General features: G+C 43.0%; 1 protein-coding gene across 1 annotated transcript in view; it reads right to left on the bottom strand.

Moving 5' to 3' along the window:
- Positions 1–15,966, bottom strand: part of CRIM1 (cysteine rich transmembrane BMP regulator 1) — a 203,265-nt gene that overhangs the window by 101,754 nt on the left and 85,545 nt on the right. Inside the window, exons 3-4 of the mRNA XM_065929441.1 lie at positions 8,542–8,784; positions 7,352–7,472 (exon numbers count right to left, since the gene is read on the bottom strand). Coding sequence (XP_065785513.1) covers positions 7,352–7,472; positions 8,542–8,784 — 364 coding nt within the window. The remainder of the gene's footprint in view (positions 1–7,351; positions 7,473–8,541; positions 8,785–15,966) is intronic.

Below are 15,966 nucleotides of genomic sequence, written 5' to 3' on the forward strand. Positions count from 1 at the left end.
TCAACCAGTTCTGATTATCCTGGTTTAAATGATTAGTCTATAGCATTTTAATTTAGTTAATTTTGCCTTACCTAATTTTTTTTAAGAAAATGGAAAAAAAAAAAGTAACTAATTCTTTCATGACTTCCTTTGGACTTTACCCTCTTCCTATCATGATGAAAACCATCTCTTTCACTCTCTCATTGTCTTATCAGTCTTGGGATTTTCTAAAAATTTTCCTTATCTTCTTTCCCAGAAGTCTCTGATCACCAGCAGGTTGGGTTCCCCGCCGCCCCCGCCCCCATTCTAAAGAGTTTGGGAGAAGTCCAAGAGTTTAAAGGTAGAAGTTACTTTTGAGATCATCAAATCCCTTCTTGTCTCCTCCTCTCTCTCAGGTAAGAAAACAGACCCAGATGAGGTGGGAGGCTTATCCAGACTCATGCATAAGTGGACATGGATTCTAGAACTCAGATCTAGACACGGGCTCTCTCTGCACGGCACCAGGTCATGTGTGGAGGAGTGTTCTTTAGCTGTCTACTCACAGACCACAATGTAAAGCCAAGTGTGGGCCACGGGACATCAGGTCTCCTGAGTGGTGGGGCTGGAGGGGAGAGAACACAGGGCCACTGGGGTCAGCGCTGCCCTGTGACTGACGCTCACAAAGCTGAGCTCTGCCACTCAGCAGGCAGGACCCTGCCTGAAAGCAAACAGCCACACAGCCTGTCTCCTGGGTGGGTGGGGGAGCACTGGGACTCAGGCTCAGCTGCACTTTCACTGGAACTGTACTCAGAATCTAACGTGCTCAAGACATTCTGTTAAGCTTTATAGTGAAAACCAAAGTCACATATTAGTCAACATTGTAACTAACAGGTAATCTAAAATCTTTAATTACTTTGGACTAAGTAAGGCTTAGTCCAATGTTTCCAAATCTTGATTTAAAAATAAAAGAGGATTTTCAGTATAGAGTCTCAGAAAGCAAGTGATATAAATGTTCCGGATATAGGCTCTGGAAGAGGATCAGACCCTTTAGTCAGAGAGAGGCTGGAGCCAGGAGGAAGCTTGGGAACCTGGCGTGATACACTGCACACAACCCAGGAGAAACTCTATTTTAAGTTTTTGAACATTATAAACAATGACTTCATTTATTTCCACCTCAAAATAACTGGACTGGATTTTTCTCAATAACTATTAAGGAATGCATACTTAAAGACAGAAATTGATAACAGAACATTTCGGAACAAACAGTTTGGGACAAATCTCATTAAAATAAATTTAGAATGGCTGACTGTAAACAACGTATTACATTCATTCATCTTCTTAATAAAAATATAAGAAGAGTCACATAACACAGCAGAAAAGGCACAATGATATTAAAAAAAAAAACTCAATGCACAGTACAGAAAAAGGAAAGACAGGAGAGGTATTACTTTTTAGATTTTTAACTAGTTAACTTCTCTCCTATGAATCTGTACCTAAAAATCCTGGTGAAAAATTACAGGAGCAAAGGAAAAACTGTAAAATGAGGCATGTACACTGGGGACAGCAAAGAATACGGAGCATAGAGCAAAAAAAAAATCATGATCTAGGAGCTTTCCCCTTAAGACAGTCTAAGCTGGCTGACAGGAGGACATGGGATGCACAGAGGCACAGGCCAGGCTGGCTCCACACTCCAACCACACCTGGTGGGTCCAATTCTCTCAGACAATCATTCTATAATCAACCAGTCTAGAAGGGAATTACTATATATTGGGTTGGCCAAAAAATTCTTTCAGATTTTTCTGTTAGACGTAAGATGTTTTAAAAATTGACCTGGTTTTATCAGGCAGATCTTGTCGTGTCCAAAAATGGTATTTCCTATTGTGTGATGGGGCAAAACTAAGTTTAACTAGGTAGTTACAACATTCCGCAAGGAGAGGAATTAAAAATAATGATCAGCTAAATGATGCTTAAAGTTTAGGCAGTGCTCAGAGGCTTCTAAATCTTCTATCTACTCCCAGGTAAATTGCTGAATGGCCAGGGAAGGAAGAAACAGGAAGGGAGTGGCTGGGAGAAAGGAGGCCATGAGCCCCGGGCCAGAAGGACACTGGTTTTTGGAAAAGAAAATCACAGAGCTGTAGCAGTCCACCAGCTCTCCACCGTCAGAAAAGGGAAACTAAAGGAGTCCCTATTTTGGGGGCATGTATGTTATGGTGACTTAAAATTGGCCTCAAATTCTTTGCAGTTTCTCCCAGTTAGAGGCGGAATCCACTGCCCCATCCTTTGGACCAAGGCTCACCCTGTGAATTGCTTATACCAGCAGAATGTAGTGGAGGTCGTGCTGTGTGACTTCCATGCTGGTCTCTTTTTAAACCTTTGCTACTTCCTCCCCCTTGTTACTGCCATCATATGAAGGCGCCAGGATGAAGGACCACACAGCGGGCGACTCGCCCTTCCGGCCCACACATGTGAGTGACACCACCTTGGAGCATCCAGTCCCAGACGAGCCACCAGCGAGCTGGAGAGGAACCGCCCCGGTAACACACCGAGGCGTGAGAAATAATAAATCTTCACTGTTTTAAGCAATCACTTTTGAGGGTGTCTTGTTACACAGCAGTGAGTAACTGAAACATGTGTATATTGTGTTAATATGTACTATACTGTTATAAACAAATATGACGGTTGAAATATAAACTCATATTCATTGATGTGTTTCCTGAGCTTTAAGACAACAAAGTATTGTTTTTTTTAAATGCAGTGGAGAGTACAGGGCTTTAAATCAAAGAACTCGGGCTAAAGACTTGGACCTGCTTTGCCCCCTGTACCAAACAACGCTTGTGATCTTGCACAAGTCACTTATTCTCTCGACCTCTGTTTTCATATCTGTAAATTCCTCATGGAGTCAGGAAGACAAAATGAGTACAACAAAAGTTAAAGAAAAAAAACAAAGAAAGCTTTGTAAATGGCAAGGCACATTTTAAGTTAAGCTATCATTATTATTGCACCTAGATGTTACTTAAAGACTTCCTGTTTTTTCTTCCTTGCAAAGACATCATTTGATCAATGCATCTGACATGGCTTTCTTTTTTTAAGTTTTCTTTCTCATGGAGGCACTGGCAAGTCTATCTGCGCACACCTACAAACGGCTTTATGAACCATGAAATGTTGGTTGCTCCACAGATAGTCCCATTTTTCCTTTTTGTAATCATGCAGGGTTCAGGACCAGAGCCACTAAGACTCATTCCTTCCCACTATCTCCTGAAAGGTATGATGAGCTGCCATTTACCTCACAACGTAGTCAAGCTCCAATAGAACAGAAAAGGATGAAAAGTACCAGCAAGGTGCTTGAAGCCTAAACCAAGCTGAGGAAAGGAAGAATTAACCATGATAATTATATCACACAGAAGAACGATGTCTAAACAGGATGAAGGTGAAAGTTGCTTAGCTGTGTCTGACTCTTTGTGACCCCATGGACTATACAGTCCATGGAATTCTCCAGGCCAGAATACTGAGTGGGTAGCTGTTCCCTTCTCCAGGGGATGTCCCAACCAAGGGATCAAACCCAGGTCTCCTGCACGGCAGGCATCCTTAACTGCCCGAGCCACCAGGAAAGCCCTAAAGAGGATGACGTTCAAGAGAAAAGACAGAGAAAGAGGCGACAGTGGAGAATGGGGATTAAGAACGTGTAGAGATGGAGCAGGGAGAGCAGGGCTCACCTGTCCCTGGAAAGGGCAGGGATGGGTGGGAGAACCAGTGCTTGGCAGGCATGGAAGTGGAAAGAGATATCCATGCATGATAAGGCACCTGGAAGGGAGTGTCTTGTCACCTGGAAGAGCCCAGCTCAGCTCGTGTTCCATGAGTGAATGAACAACTGAATGAAAAAAATGAACTGAAAATAGGCAACTCAAAAAAAGGTTCACAAAGTGACCAAGTACTGAAATAGGGCAGTCAGTGGCCTGAATGGGCGACAGTCTCACTGAGAATGGCAATTCCATTCGGATGGGAATGAAGGTGGGAGTTTATTCTTCAAGATAAGGGGAAACATGTCCACAGACTCCTTTCCTAGTCTATGCAAGTACAATAAATCCTACAGAAAAGGGGTCTGTGACTTCTACCTAAGGTAGACCTCTTCTGCTAAAGCTTCCAATACTTTATACTTCATCCTGACTGTAAAGGGCTTCTCCCCCAGAATTCTCCATATAAACAGTTCTGATCTCAAAAGGCTTTAACTTCTTAACAATGCTCTTTATAAATAGGCTGGTAAAGGTCAAGTCATCATGACAGGGTTTTGCATATTCTGAAATGATCTTCTTTATATCTAATCATGGTCTCAAAGAGAAAACTTTTGATGTGGATCACACAAGGATAAAATTATTATGTAGCCTTTTTCCCTCTAAAATATTATCACTATTACAACACATTAGACTTTCTATTTCCATTTTCATATGATTGTTTGGGTTTTTATTCTTCTGACAAAGAATGACCTGAACGCCATCCTCCTTAATAAGCAGGAACCTCAGTATGCTCAAGTCAAGTCATGGTCTGAGTCCATTCTGCATTTACTGATTCATTTGAAATTAATGCATATGCAGAGGAGAAGAAAGGACACAATTCCTGACCTGTAGAAATGCCCTTTAGCTGGTGAGACAAGGTTTCATCCATGTTAACAGTTACATAACAATGCAAGGAAGTATATGATTAATCGGCAACATGGACAGGATATGTTGGGAGTACCTAGGGAGCGAGCTGGGTGTTGGCTGCAGAACAAAGGCTTGTGGATAAAGTGGAATTTAACTGAGAGGTGAGCCCTGTGCTTGGAACAGAGGATTCCTGCAGTGATGGCCATAAAGAAGGGAGTTGGGGGAAAACTGCAAGGGTTTTATAGTGAGACAAGGAGGAGTATTACTACCTAATGGCAGAAAGAAAATGCTTCTCTCTGCAATATATAAGTCATCATGGCCAATAGTGGGCCTGTTCATTCATTCATTCATAAATGCAGGTTCATATTTTATACCATATGGAAAGCTATAAAATACTCCCATCCCTTGAGAAGCACACAGTTTAAGAGACTGCCCCCCAAAAATCACTGAGTTCAATGTACTATGAAAACTGCTACGATAAAGAGATACATGGGAATTATTATTAATACATTAAGAGTAGAGGAGAGACACGTGTCATCTTTGGGGGCTGAAGACTGAAAAACACTTCAAAGAGAAGGAAATGTAGTCCTGAAAAAGGAGAAGCCTGTAAAGGGGAAGGCAAATGCAAGGGCCCAAAGCCTGAGAGCATGGCGGGGGAGGGGGAGGCAGGGTGCGGGGGAGGTAGAGGGGCCGTTTCAGGTGGGAACACAGGACGCACATGGACAGGGGGCAGCAAGGGAGCAAGGGTCACTGGCTATTTGAAATACAGGAAACCGAAGAGCTGTGAGAACTCCCTCCCTGCAAATAATTTACCGTGGGATTTCTGAATGGCTTCCTTCTCCCTATTTCCACCTTCTACATTAAAGCCACCTTTAACTGACCACTCTTTGGTTCTGAATGCCAATGTAAAGATTATGTCAACATATAATAACCGTACCAAGGTTTATGTTTACAGGACTCACAGAAGCATGGGGATAAAAGGGAAGGCCTCTGCTCGAACCTCCTTTCCAAAGTGATGTTCTTTCTAAGCATCTCTGGAAGGTGGCCCCCCAGAGGGAGAGAAGGCTCTCCAGCTACAGGGAGCTCAGTTTATTTCCAGAAACAGCCCAGTTCATGACTGTACATCATTAGTTGTGAAAAATTATTTTTTCCTTAAACTGAGATTAAATACGTCTTCCTGTGGCTTCTATCCATTTTGACCCCCTAGCGTGACTGAAAAAATAGCCTACTGTGCCTCCTACATGCAGATGGTGCTACATTATGTTCATAACAGTGCACTGAGACTTGTCCCTTTTCCTCTCTACAGGTGTTATGAATCTACAACTGGCTCAGTTTTGATTAAGTGGTCTAATGTCATGTGCCACCTCTCTTTTCATGAAGACCTTGAAAGAACATCTGTCGCTGGTAGCAATGCTCCATTTTCTTCCTTTACTGATAAGTAAATATGTTTGCATGATACTTCAACCCTTTCCAAGCATTTCACATAAATCAACACATTGTAATGTCATTAAGAAAGGGCTGCATCACTGTAGGTTAGTGTCACAAAAATCTTTGCACGTGTTTTATGATACACTATAAAGGACTGGGCAAGTCCTGTAAAATATGTCTGAGAGAATCCTATAGTTTCTCTTGGGACAATGATTAGGAAATGCCAAAGAATTAAAGCATTTTAAGAGCAGAAAGAAGAAACCAGTAATAAGAACCAATTCTGGATGTCTACTCCAATCACGGACAAATCACTGATACTTACCTTAACTAGAGACCAAACAGATTCCTATCTTAGCAAACCACTTGTATCATCACAATTACTCATGCAACACATCTAGGTGCTAAGTGCCTGGCACTGGGGCTAGCGGAGAAAGAGGCTCGAAGTGGGGTTAAGGAAGGCACCATGTTAACTCTGGATATTAACTGTGGACCAGCAGTTGAAAGAAATGAGATGACTTTGTCAAAATCATGCCTGAGTGACCTGGGGAAGCTGGAGGGGAGGACCTGGCAGGGAAGAGAGGAGGGCAACTCCGCGGGGGAGACAGCATGGAAACCCCCAGTTTACAAGCTCAGTCTTTCCAGAAGCAAAGCACAAAGTGCCAGCTCTATGGTGGTCCTATGCATCCCCGCAAGGATGGGGTCTGGGCACCCCTGAGTTCTAGAGTAAGCCTAGTCCCATAGGGTTAAAAAGACGTCATGCTACTAAGACTAAAATGATAGCAGGTTTTCCTCTATCAAGCCAAAGAGAGATTTGTTTGTTACTCCAGAAAGCATTATAGAAATCTAAACTCACTGTGGCCTAGGCAAGCTATGGGTCTGGGTAGATGTGTAATAACAAACGTCAAAGATCCTTGAGGAGCAATTCTATGACGCGTGCAGTGCTTCGTCCCATTGGACACAACAGTTAAACACCTTAAGATTCACTGTGGAGGATCAAACAACATGCCTACTATGGATCCACACCTCGCTGCTTACCTGACTAGATACTGAGGGACACGCTTCCTTTTCAGGAGCCCACCTAGAAAGTGCGCAGGCGCCCCAGCCTGAGGACCCTCTAAGGGTCAGGGGCTTATCCTGAGGACACCTGCCTTTGACCCATACGTGGAACTACCAAGTCACAGGAACAGTTCAGTGACTTCTCCACACGAACAGGGGGATCTTAGGGTTCCCTGGCACTTGGGAAAAGCAAACTGCATGCTTGAAACTGATTTTTAGATGCAACCACACTGGACAGAGGAGAAAGCGTGATGAACAGACAGCAGACCAACCTTGTTGGAAGAGTGCAGCAGCCATCCGCGGTGAGTCTGACCTGGGTCTCGTAGCTGTCCAGGGGGCACACAGTTTGCTGAAAGGAGGGGCACTCCACGGTGCTGCAGTCCACACTGAAAACTGGGGGGCAAACAGAGGCACGGGTCACTGCTACGTTTGCTTGCACTTAAGAGTCCCCAGATGAAAACCCTGGCTCTTTGCATTTTTGCAGTTTCCTTGTTTCCTGAAAACCCTGTGTTGGCACTGGCATTTTCACTTCAGTCAATGTGAGAGAACTATAATATGACCAAAACTTTCTGTTCAAGAAAAGAAAGGAACAAGACACGGAAGAGTTAAGATGCAGACACAGAGAGAGACAAAGAGTTAGACCAGTGGTGGTTCTGTGGATGGTGACGATCAGCCAGAGGTATTTCAGATGAAACAGTTTAAGAGATGAGCAAGGGATGGCGGGGCTTGAGCATTTAACTAGCAGTTTAAAAAAAAAAAAAAAATCTGACCGATGGTTAGAAACTTTCGAAGAGGCAATCACTCCAGTCCGAACCTATTCACAGACCACAATGCAGCCACAAGAACAAGGACGTTAGAAGTGCCATAGAGCAAGGAACAGCTGGGACATGACAACAGAACAAATGTGGCAGAGAAGTTGAGTAAATAGTCAAAGATGACTTAGCACATGCCATAAAGTCAGCCGAGGAATGGTGGGGAGCAGGCAAGAAGAAGACAGGGGCTGAGAATCTCACTGTAAGATGGCTGGCACTTTGATGCATCTATTTATCTAAAAATAACTTTCTGTTTTATGTATGATGATTGTTTTAAATGTAGTACTTTAAAGTGACAGATATATCTGCAAATGAGGATGATGACCTTCTCTGGGGAAATGAAGGAGGCGGCCACAGGACCATAAATTTTAACCCTACTGCCCCTATCAAGCAAACTTTGAAGGAGAAAAAAAAAGAAGAGAGAAAAAGCCAGGATCCCTTTCCGAAGATGCTTATGTATCAGTTGATTATCTGGTCCTCTGACTGGAGGGCAGAAGTCAGACTGCCAGTAGCTCAAAGTAGCAGGTCTGCAGAGCCCATCAGCAGAGCGTGTGCGTGGGGCGGAGGGGGCGGGCAGGGGAGGTGGTGGTTGGCTGCTGCTACACTCTGATGCAAAGCAGCGAGGCTGCTGAGACCACACCTGTGCATACCTGGTTTGCACTCATAGAGGTCACAGCACTCTCCCGGCTTTCCTGAGGCTTTGGACACAAGGATGTTCAGGTATCCTGGCTGGCAGACTTTCCGCAGGCAGCCCGCGGGGTCACACACACAGCGGCTGGGGAGGGGGCAGCACTCCCCGGGGGGCGCGTAGCCCTCGATCAGAACGGAGTCTTCAGGACAACGTGGAGAGAACTGGACTTCACAGCGGGCCTTGGAGCAATCTGGCTTCTCTTCTGAATGGGAGAGAAAGAGTTTAGCACAGGCCCAGGGGGGCAGCGCGGAGCACTTTCCCCAGAAGCGCAGGCAGTCTTTATGATCTAACTAGCCAAGAGGAGGAGACAGATACCCAGCAAGAACCTCAAATGCAGCTGAGCCTCTCGTGGGACTCTCTCCGGAGATCTGCTCATGACACCAGAGTGAGAGGTGGACACTGCCTCTCTCATCATCCCATCCCCTTTCCTTGTGCTGAACAATCCATGTCCTATACGTGGACCAGATGGAGAAAGACCAAGGGAAGATACGAATGTGCCATGGAGACTCTGAAAGTGGGACTGAGTCGCTGACCAACGAAAAGATCTTTAGTTTGAAAGGAGTTTTAAGGGCTGTTCTTTGTGAACAGTGTACATTTAAACACCAAAAACAGACCCACAAATACCTAATGGCTATTTTGGGGTCTGGAGACAAGGTGCATGGCAGTCAGCATGGAGGAAGTTGACCTCCCCGCTCTGAAATGTGAGGCGATGAAGTACTAAGATGATATGAAAGCTTCAGCAAGATGGATACTGAACCCAATTCCCATGTTCTTTCCCTAAATGACAGATAGAGTGCTTCCATCCCTAGCAGAGGTCTATCAGATGTATCTCGTTCTCCTTTCTCCAGTATTGTGCCACCAACCTACTGCTGCACTTCCATTTTAGAGAATAAATAAATAAATCAAGCAAAGACAGACCGAGTTTATGAACCCCAGTTCACAGCTCAGTTTCTTGGTTTAAGCTTTCAAGAAACCTATAGCAACGTTAGGCCCTGGAGAAAAACCCTGAAATAAACCAAAAGCACATCATCACAGCCCCATGACCTCTGGGGAAAAGAGTTTGGGACTTCTTGGGGGAAAACACACCATGTGGTACTGGGGTATGTTCATAATCTGTCTTTCCTAGAACGACCCACAAAGAATCACAAAGCTGGGTAAGGTGCAAGAGGTCTCCCAGTTTATCCTTCTAAGTTAAAAACTGTAGTCTGTTTTGTAGATGAAGAACCTAAAGCCCAAGCATTCAAGTGACCTATCTAAGGTTAGTGGTAAAAACAAAGCAAGAATCCAGGCCTCCTCACTTCTAGTCCACTTAGCTCTTTATATTACAAAAGTAGGTCTATTTACAAAATCTAAGTGTCCCTCAGGTCATTTTCAACCTTGATCGCTGTATCCTTCATTTCACCGCCATCTCCCTTGTCTAACTATTTCTTGTCTAATCAAAAGACAGCATAGGTGAGCCTTCATACTCACAGTTCTAGCAAATTCATGCAAAGATATTTCCCGAGTGCCTGCTGTCCCAGCAGCCTTGTTTCCACAAGGAAAACACAGATCCCTGCCCTCACATAGTTTACAATGCAGGAGAGTGGTATAAAATAATCGGTACAATAAATAAGCAAACTCTATAGTGGGAGCAGGTGGTAAGTGCTGGGTGTGGGGGGGGGAGCAGAACAGAGCAAGGGGGAATCAGAGGGCATGGAAGAAGTGGCGGGGGCGAGGGGGTCCAGTTACAATTTGGTCGGAATAGGCATCACGGGGAAGCTGACGTCTGACCAGGTTTACAGAAGTGAGGGGTGGGCCACAGAGAAGCACGTCCCAGCAGAGGGCACCGCTAGAGCAGTTCTGCGAGTCCCAAGAAGAGCAAGAGGCCAGCGTGGCAGCAACAGGATGTACAGGGGATGCATATACCCGATTTCACATCACAACCCTGAGCAACTGCCTTGAGAAGAGAACATAATTAGAAGGAATTCCGTTCCTGGATCCCCATCAGTGTGGGAAGAACAGATCAAAGAGCTGAGGAGGAGAAAGCTGTATGGGAGATGAAGCATGTAAAGTACATTGATGGATGATCTGGCAAATACAAACACATGCTCTCATAATTGATAAGAGGGCTATGACTTTAACTGCAACTAGCACTTAATTTCTACTCTTGTTAATGTGTTGTCATTGACGTATTCTGTATCACATTCTACTACATTCTAATCACGCAAAATATTTGTTACGTATGATCAGACTTCTCAAACATATGCTTCAATACAACCCAACACATTAGATCTTCCTATTTATTCTGCTCTTTTAAGTTTCTTTTAACAGTTCCAACATTGTCACCTACTGGTGTATATTTTGTAGCTCAAGCCTTGAGAGATTTACTTAAGACCTGCCTTAGTCACACAGGTGGGATTAAGGTAGGCCACCACAAACACTGTCTGAAACACAGTCTGAAATGACTTAAGAATGTTAAAAATAAGGATTAAATCTTACTAAATGCTTTTTCAACTTTTATCAAGATTCATATTGGCTTTCCCTTTAATTTACTAATATGATCAATTAGTAGATTTCAAACCAGTCTGAGGATAAACCCTCTTTCTAAAGACCCAGCTGGATTTGACTTCCTAACATTTTGAGAATTTTAGATCAATAAGTTTGTAATACTAGCCTGGAGCTCTCTCTGTGTGTCTATGTGTGCACGCACACTGGCCTCATCCAGCCTTAGTTTTAGAACTTTCTTAATGAAATGTTTATCATTCTACCTCTTTCTCGGCTACATGGCAGTTCAAGTAATCCAAGATTTGTCTATTCTTTGATGTTTTCATACAACTCACTTATGAAACTACCTGAACTCTGTAGTTTTTTTTTAAAGAAGGAAAGAACAGATTTCTTCTTTGGTTACTAGATTATTCAGGTGTTCCACCTCTTTTAGGATTATCTGTACTAACATATATTAGTGAAGAAATATCTCATTCACCTAGATTTTCTAATTCGCTTCAGGCTTTACAGACCAAGCTTTCTTTATATGTTCAAGGGTTCTTTCAAGTTTTCAAATCTATTCCTTCTTTGTTTTTCAGAATGTTTAACTGGCTTTCCTCTAAATTTAAAGATCAATGTTTAGTTCACTTTCTCTTTTATTTTCTCGGAAGTCTGAATAATTTTAATTATGATTTTAATACTTTAGCCAGATGCTGTTTTTGTTCTAATTTCTGATATGTACTACTTTAACGTAACTCATCATTTCTAATTCAATTTGATCTTCTCTTTAAAGACATTTAAGATCAGTGTTACCAAATTTCAGCATGGGTAGATTTTCTTTGGCTTTCTTTTTGAGTTTAATTTATAGTTTCACTGCCCTATTGTCAGAGAATTTAGGCTATACAATCTTCTACTTCTGTTAATTTCTTGAGTTTATCCTTTTTTGTTTTTTTTTGGCATGGGGGTATGTTTACATGGCCAATGGCCAACTTTAAAACACATGAGTATTCATAAAGGACATATATTCTGTTTATTGAATACAAACCTGCAAATCTATTAAATCAAGCTTAATTATGACCCTCAGCTTACCCAGATCTTACACTTTTTCCCTGATTTCCAAGAAGTATCTATAAAAACCTCCCTATGAACCAGCAATTCTCCTTGTATTTCTAACAGTTTTTAATTCTTCAAGGCTGTGTTGATAACTTCATGACTAGCAGGCATAAGATTCAAGCATGGTATACTGACTTGGCAAACTGTAAAATGATGATGCTTTCAAGGAATTTAGATTTCTAAGATTAATTTTTTTTATTTTGTAATCATTAATATTCTTAGCTTTATTCTTTTCTTCTACCATCTATTCACCTTTCAATAGATTACCTAGAACACTTACTCATCCAGCATTCTTCCCTTCCTCCAACCAGTCATCTGTCACTTAAACCCAACTATGGTTACCATAGCACCAGGAATTGTTTTTCTAATACCTTCTTTCTCAGCCTGTTTCTAAATAATTCCTGTAGTAGATTTCATTTATTCATTTGTCTCTCCTCCATCTCTCTTTCGTGGAGAAAATAAGGTGAAAACTACAGACCCACTATGTATTTTTCTATCATTTAGAAAGCTGCTATGACATTACCTCTGAATTTTGAGTTTTCTCCATTTGAACAGAAGCCTCTCCTAACTCTTTCCCTATGGTGTCTAACAAATCAATATATAATACTTAACTTAATTAACAAGATTTTCAGTCTGGTTCCCCTGGCAACACTTCGCAACTGGCATTTTAAAAAAAAAAAGAAAAGAAAACTGCCCCAGATATAGAAAGACTAAAGTGACAGTATCACTTACAACAGAGATAATTAAGGGAAATAAGCTGATTTCATTACATTAACACCATATTAATAATCTTCCTTTAAGAGGTGAGTCTTCAAAATGCTGAGAGTCACCCAGTATTAAACTGACATTACAATAATAATGGCAAGTTTCTATCAATCCTCATCACTTTAACCCATGTACCTGCATCTTGGCTATGTGTAGACTTTCTCCAGGTCCATATGTAAAGACGAAAAGTACAATCATGATCTACAAGTAGCAAATGCATTCAAGGTTTTATTTTTTTATTTTTTTGCTTTAAGCACAGATTTAAATAAAACCAAAGCCAAAAGAAAACTGACTAAATAGAAAAAGAAAAATTTTACTGCCAGATCTTATTCTCTTTAATTTCTGCAGAGTCTCACACATCTAACACTGAAACCTTCTTCCTTTTTCAAAATCTCTTAAAATGGTCACTTAAAAATAACAGCAGATACTCTGTACACTTATTAATGGAAAACAGGCCACGTGAGTGAGTGAAAGCTGCTCAGTGGTGTCCGACTCTTTGCGACCCCGTGGGCTGTAGCCCACCAGGCTCCTCCGTCCATGGGATTCTTCAGACAAGAGCACTGGAGTGGGCTGCCATTTCCTTCCCCAGGGGTCTTCCCGAGCCAGAGACAGAACCCGGGTCTCCTGCACTGCAGGCAGATTCTTTACCATCTGACCCACCAGGGAAGCCCAAGGCCACGTAAAACGGACTAGTAAACAGACTGGCAACTGCAGCGCCAGCGCTTCCGGGCCCTCTGCTCGCTGAAGTCTACCCTGCTTCTCATACACACAGCACACATGCACACAGGGGACCACCGTCATTCTGGGACAATCCGTGGGCATTCCTAACTATGGAGATATTTCAAGGGACCCCAAATTTGGATTAGAACTAATGCAGTAGGTAGAGCATGGTATTAAGAAGGGAAGAGTCTGGGATCACTGTTTTCCCCACACCTCACTGGTAATCTTTCTTTATCATAACCTCAATTCCTTTATAATCCAAAGTCCCAGAGTAGCTATGGCATTGATGGAGGGTACCACAGGGGCCACTAGGTGGTCCTGGGAGACACATCTTGGTACCAGTTGAGATGCAATCCGTGAATCCTTTTTTAATCCATTCATTCAACACATATTTACTGAGTGGCTTCCATGCACCAGGGATTCTAGGCAGAGGGCTTAGAGCAGGCAATAAAACAAAGTCCTTGCTTGCCTTCCTGGATTTACCATTTCAGAGGAGTTACATAATAAACAAAGAACTACGCAGCATCATGCCAGATAGCAACAAATTCTTGGAAGCAGAGTTGGCCATCTGGGTATAAAGTACTGGCCAGGCAGGTGAAGTCAGGTCTCTCTTGAGGACATGGCACCTTCACGAAGACCCGGATAGAAGGTGGAGGAAGGTGGGCAAAAGTAGGGCCGAGAAGGAGGGGTGGTGTCCCAGATATAGGAAACAGCAAGAATAAAGGTTCCAAGGCAAGAACAAGCTTACTCTCCATGTAGAAAATATTTATCTCATGATAGTTAAGAAGAAATCTGAATTAGTACAATTCACAAGGAGAAAATACCAGAAAAATATTTTGATGAGTGACAGTTCTTATTAAGGATTTAACTCTTGCTATCAGGCTAAAGCACTGAAAGCAGCATCTACCCCCTTCTCCGGGGGAGGGGGCACCGTGCCGCCTCATGCTCACACCCCTTCACCCTCCCATGTGAGCGAGATGACCTCAGCATCGCTCCTTGGCAGACGAGGAGACGGGTACAGAAAGACTAAGAAACTTGGCGGAGGTCACACAGGAAGTGGCAGAGCCTCCCAAGCACAATCTTCACCCTGGTGCACGATGCGAAAAGCAAGAGAAACTTCAACTTTCCTGGTATTTGCATGTTTAGTCAATGGCTACAGTTTTGCTCACACGCAGAATGCGAAGGTCACTTGCAAAGATAAAAGAGGGTCAGGGTCTTGGGCTGTGTCCTCGTCACTTTCTGGTTGGCCATTCTCCCCATCTCATTTGCTCCTTGGCCGAACAGACAGAAAGGAGGAGCTTTCTTACATCCAGCATTGTTGTGTTCTGAAGGCTTCTATTACAAATGCAAGAGACATGTCATCCTTACGTTTTTAAATTTAGAGACCGACTCCTTTAAAGTTACACTGTGAATTCTTTTCATTCACATTCCATGATTTTATCATAACCTTTTTTGGCAAGCTCTGCAGTGAAGACTTGTTCCACACAATCATAACCCCAAGGGGAAAAAATTAGGCTTGTTGATACAGTCCCAGAAATATTTCATATTTCAGCTCATTCGGAAACACCAGCTGCACTTTCCCAGCATTTTCTTTTAGAATTTAACAGTGATGGAACCCACGCAGAGCCTTTGCTTGGTGGTTTGTTAAGCCTGCCATGTTAAATTGTTTTCAAATACCTAATAAAGTTGTACCAGAGTGGAATATAAATTAGTCCAATATAAAGAACAATAATTAAATGATCTGTAAGACCACAACATGTGATTCTTACTCAGTGGTTCTCGACCCTGGCTGTGCATTAGGCTCACTTACAAAGCTTTTTTTAAAGTATGCCACTGTCTTAGAGCCCATCTCAAATCAATCACATCAGAATTTCTGGGGGAGGAACCTGGGAATTCCTATTTGTTTCAATAGCTCCCTGGGTGAGTCTATCCTGTGATTAGGGTTGAGAAGCACTGTGTTACTTCTTCCAGCAAAATGAGAATCTCTACAGTGGAGTTCTCTGTTGACAACAGAGCTTTGCCGGGGGCACATTCAAACATCCTGGCAAGTGGCAGCTGGCCAAATGCCAAAGCGGCGCGAACTCCCCCAGACGTCTGCCTGCCACTGCGTGGTCCAGGCTGTATGCTGAGCCCCGGCACCTCCATGAGTCTTCCAGACCACACATCTTTTCTAAGCAGGATATTACTGAGCTGAGTGGTAAACAATGCTTTCAATTAGAGCCTGGCCAGGCCTGCAGCACCTGCAACAGTATCAGCTGGGAGCTTGTGAGAGCTACAGAAGCGCAGAGCCCGCTCATGCCAGGCCTACTGAGTCTGAATCTCC

This window comes from Muntiacus reevesi, chromosome 3, assembly GCF_963930625.1.
Source record: "Muntiacus reevesi chromosome 3, mMunRee1.1, whole genome shotgun sequence".
Classification (NCBI taxonomy): Eukaryota; Metazoa; Chordata; class Mammalia; order Artiodactyla; family Cervidae; genus Muntiacus; species Muntiacus reevesi.